Below are 4,051 nucleotides of genomic sequence, written 5' to 3'. Positions count from 1 at the left end.
CTGGAGGTTTCTTCCTGTTAAAAGGGAGTTTTCCTCTCCACTGTCGCTGCATGCTTGCTTATTATGAGGATTGCTGTAAAGACTCTGACACTAGTCAGTGACTCGATGCAACCTGCTGGATTCCTTATACAGGAAACTTTTTTCTGAATGGCTTAATGACCTGACCTGGATTGGAACGTTTACTTTGTGAAGTGCCTTGAGATGACTTGTGATTTGGTGCTTTATAAATAAACTTGAACTGAATTGAACTGAATCAACCATTTTCAACACCGACTACAGCTAAATCCTCTGATGCATCCATGCTGCTCAGTACCAGACCTGTACTGATGTCACTGGTTGCTAAAGAACCAATCCGCTGGCAGAGCTGCTGTTGAACACGTGAGCGTGCAGAACTCATTAAACTACGTGACTCAATTTAAGGAACAAAATGGAATCCAGCTGCTGCTGTTTATTGTTGTTGTTTATAGAAACTAATTTTATCTGCAGGGCTTTAGGCCCAGGGCTGAGTTTCATACCTCAGACCGACCCACATCTGTCACATTCTGCTTCCCAGCCTTGGTTGCCTCTCGTCTCCCCTTGTGTTTATTGGTTGCACCTGCCTCTTGTTAACCTGATCACCTGCTCCTGTGTATTTAAGCCCCGTCGTTCCTATCTTTTGTTGATTTGTCTGTTGTCCTTGTCTTATGTCTCCCCATGTCAACATGCTTCTGTTCCTGTTGTTCCTGCGCTCCCAAGTCCCTGCAATGAATGGATTTAAGTAGTTTGCTGCCTCAGAGCTTCACTCACCTGCATATAGGTCCAAAACCAATGCTCACCATGACAGCATCCAGACTTGTTATTAATAATATTGTGTTTTATTTACACCAATCAAAATTCTCAGTAATGTTCACATACATCCTGACCTTAGAAATGTAATGGTTTAATTTACATGTTATTTAATAAGCCATAAGACATGCGATTCCATAGCAAATATGAAATCAACCTTATGGATATGTTGTTTAACCAGAAGATTGGAACTTTTATTGCAGAGATTAGATAACAGCTTCGTATTACAGTTTTTCTCAATTGTTTACACACATTTCCTGAAAGCATGCCTCATATTCTCAGAACTCTACACACAAATCCAAAAATACACACACAATGGGCAAAACCCCTCAAATAACCTGCAAAATGAAACTTCACATTCAAAATGATATTTCTCCTCAAAATGTGATTTTGTTGTCAAACGACACACAAACCATCACATGAACAGCCATTTATAAGAACCAGCAGAACACTTGTGTGCTCAATGTGAAACACTATGATGAATGGAAAACACGTCTTCTCCATTCATCATAATGACTAAAGCCTTTTTGGGTCAGTGTCACACCTACTACAGACAGTATATACATGCACGTGTTATTTCAGAATAGTGTTTTTACACTCTGAACACACAAACACATGGTAGAAATGATTTATTTTCCCACAAAACATTGTACACAATGCTTATCCCATTACCAACCAACACAAAGTTGCACACATAAACTACATCCAACAGAAGAATTTACTGTATAGTTACAGTAAAAAAGAAAACTATGCTGCATCCTCCCTCCTGTTGTGGTCTGGCCACAGCGCCTCATCCACATCACAAGCAATGTTGTCCCTGGCCAAGCAGCGGGGGAAACATCTCCTAGCATGGCGATTCCAGCCATGAAAAGAATCAGCTGCTATATCTCCACATGCGTCCTCCATAACTTGGAGAAGAGGTACCCGGGTTTGTGGCTGTCGGTCATACACCTTCCGTCTCCATGCAGAAAAAAATTCCTCAATGGGATTGAGGAATGGAGAATATGGAGGGAGATAAACAACTAAAAAGCGTGGGTGGCCAGTGAACCAGTTATGAACCACAGCAGCCCGGTGGAAACTTACGTTGTCCCAAATGACAACGTACCTGGGATGTTCTGGGCCATCGACCTGGTCTGGTGGAATGAGTGTGTTGTGTAGGGTGTCCAGGAATGTGATCAGATGGGCGGAGTTGTAGGGGCCAAGGGAAGCATGGTGATGGATGATGTCATGGTAGCCAAGCGCTGCACACATTGTGATGTTCTCTCCATGCTGGCCAGGGACTTCAACAATGGCACGCTGGCCAATGATATTCCTTCCCCTCTTTCGTCTTTTTGTGAGGTTGAACCCAACCTCATCAATGAAGATGAGCTGGTACTCCACTTCAGCTGTCTCTAGCTCAAGTACTCTCTGAAACACACATGACAATATCAGAATAAACGTGGAGTGGTCACTATTGTGAAGCACAATCATTATGAGTACAATATTGAAATATGTATAATTTACTGTACACAGTGTTGAGTGTATGCATCAGTTTCAGGACTCACTTGTTGCACCCAGTTATATCGCAATTCTTTGACTCTTTCTGAGTTGCGATCTAATGGCACCCTGTAGACCTGCTTCATCCTGAGGTGATATCTGCACACGGTCCAGTGTTGATAGGTTGACCATATCAATATTTAGAAACATGTCGTCGTTTTCTATCAAGTCACGGTTGGCTGAGCTGGTCGAGTGAGAGTCCGAAGTATGGCTGGGAGCTGAGCACCAGAGTTCGGGTTGTCCAGGTTGGCAGGTGGGGGTTGGAGAGCAGGCGGTTAGGGGCGAGCGACGGGGCTGGCAGGTTGGGTTGGAATCCGGTGGGTCCATTTTCCAGATGATGGAGGTTTGGTTGATGGAGGAGAAGTTCCTGAGGAGGTCGGAGGAGAACAGGACAGATAAGTTCAGGAAGGCGAGGTACACAAGAGATAAACAATTTTCAGATTCAGGCAAGGTATTAGCACGAGTTCTACCCAATGTTGAGTATCATCCGGCACTGATGAGTTTTCCCGAAGCTCCTTAAATCTCCTGACCACTGATGAGAAGATAGGCAGCAGCTGCTCTCCAGGCACACCCACCTGCACACAGAAAAGACTCAGCACAACACAGAGTTAGACTCAGCACAGACCGACACCCTTTGCAAAACAACTCTGCCATCAAATCTCATAACATGTTCACAAAATGGAACACGTGTTTTCATTTGGTAAACACAGCCATGTTTTCACATGACACACGCATACCATTCATTCGGCTGAACACTACTAAGCATGGAAAGAACACTGAAGAGCAAAATTGAAAACACAATTAGAGAAATTAAACACACTGAATCTATTACGATGCCCACTTCTCTCATAGACAAACAGTAGACATCACACACATTTTGAGACTAAACATGGTCGACACTGTGAAACGGCTGAGGTTTGGCTGGACTCTCTGACCAGCATCCCTCATGGTCAACCCATGGTTCAGCACATGGTTCAATACAGTGGCACGAAACTCACTGGAGATTTGGATTATCCTTCTTCGTTCCCTTGCTTCTCCTTGTTGTCCTCCTCCTCTTCCTCTTCCCCATCCTCCTCTTTCTATTCCCCGTCCTCTTCTTTCTCCTCCTCCTCCCCTTCCCCATCCTCCTCTTTCTATTCCCCGTCCTCTTCTTTCTCCTCCTCCTCCCCTTCCCCGTCCTCCTCTTTCTCCTCCTCCTCCTCTTCTTTCTCCTCCTCCTCCTCTTTCTCCCATACGTACCCCTCTCCTCCTCTGTTGTCTCTGTTCTCCATTGCTCATCAAACAAACCAGAGCATCAAGCCTCCTTTTATGCTGCAGTCGCTGATTGCAAATATCTTGCCAGACCCAAAAGTTTATAGATTTGAATATTTGTGTGTTGTTGATTAAAGCTTTGAGTTTTTCTGTGAGAAGTGTGTGTAAACCTGGGAATTGTGTGCTATGTTTTGACAGCAAGGAAATGTGAAAGTGACATCAGAGCATAAAGGAGGAAAATCAGAGTTCTAATATGATAAGGAAATCTTAAGTAGTGATAAACTGAGTCAAGGGATTGGGAACTGAAGTAGAGGTTGTGAAAACTGTGCCTCATTTTTTGCTTTTTGAGTTTTAGCAATTGAAAAAAAAAAACCTGTAAAACATCTGTTATCTGTGAACAATTCATATTTGACATCATCCAGCTTATTTCTAACAGAGC

The 4,051-nt window shown here is 43.5% G+C and overlaps 1 protein-coding gene across 1 annotated transcript; it reads right to left on the bottom strand.

The window, feature by feature from the left end:
• Window positions 1-990: 990 nt before the first annotated feature.
• On the bottom strand, window positions 991-3,769 carry LOC107391794 (insertion element IS630 uncharacterized 39 kDa protein-like). The gene is made up of 3 exons (XM_015969235.3): window positions 2,832-3,769; window positions 2,370-2,728; window positions 991-2,232 (listed from the first exon to the last, which is right to left on the bottom strand). Exons 2-3 carry the CDS (start codon window positions 2,445-2,447, stop codon window positions 1,573-1,575), a joined length of 738 nt encoding a protein of 245 aa, XP_015824721.3. The 5' UTR covers window positions 2,448-2,728; window positions 2,832-3,769; the 3' UTR covers window positions 991-1,572.
• Window positions 3,770-4,051: the final 282 nt, after the last annotated feature.

The sequence above is a fragment of the Nothobranchius furzeri genome, chromosome 18 (assembly GCF_043380555.1).
Source record: "Nothobranchius furzeri strain GRZ-AD chromosome 18, NfurGRZ-RIMD1, whole genome shotgun sequence".
Classification (NCBI taxonomy): Eukaryota; Metazoa; Chordata; class Actinopteri; order Cyprinodontiformes; family Nothobranchiidae; genus Nothobranchius; species Nothobranchius furzeri.
The sequence above is the reverse complement of the archived record's forward strand: the minus strand, read 5'-3'. Positions and strand labels throughout refer to the sequence as shown.

Bases quoted from the DNA above. Each gene is read 5' to 3' on its own strand.
- LOC107391794 (XM_015969235.3), bottom strand. From the start codon at position 2,447: ATGAAGCAGGTCTACAGGGTGCCATTAGATCGCAACTCAGAAAGAGTC. The intron at 2,233-2,369 runs GTGAGTCCTGAA...TGTGTGTTTCAG, and splicing joins GATATAACTGGGTGCAACAA to AGAGTACTTGAGCTAGAGAC.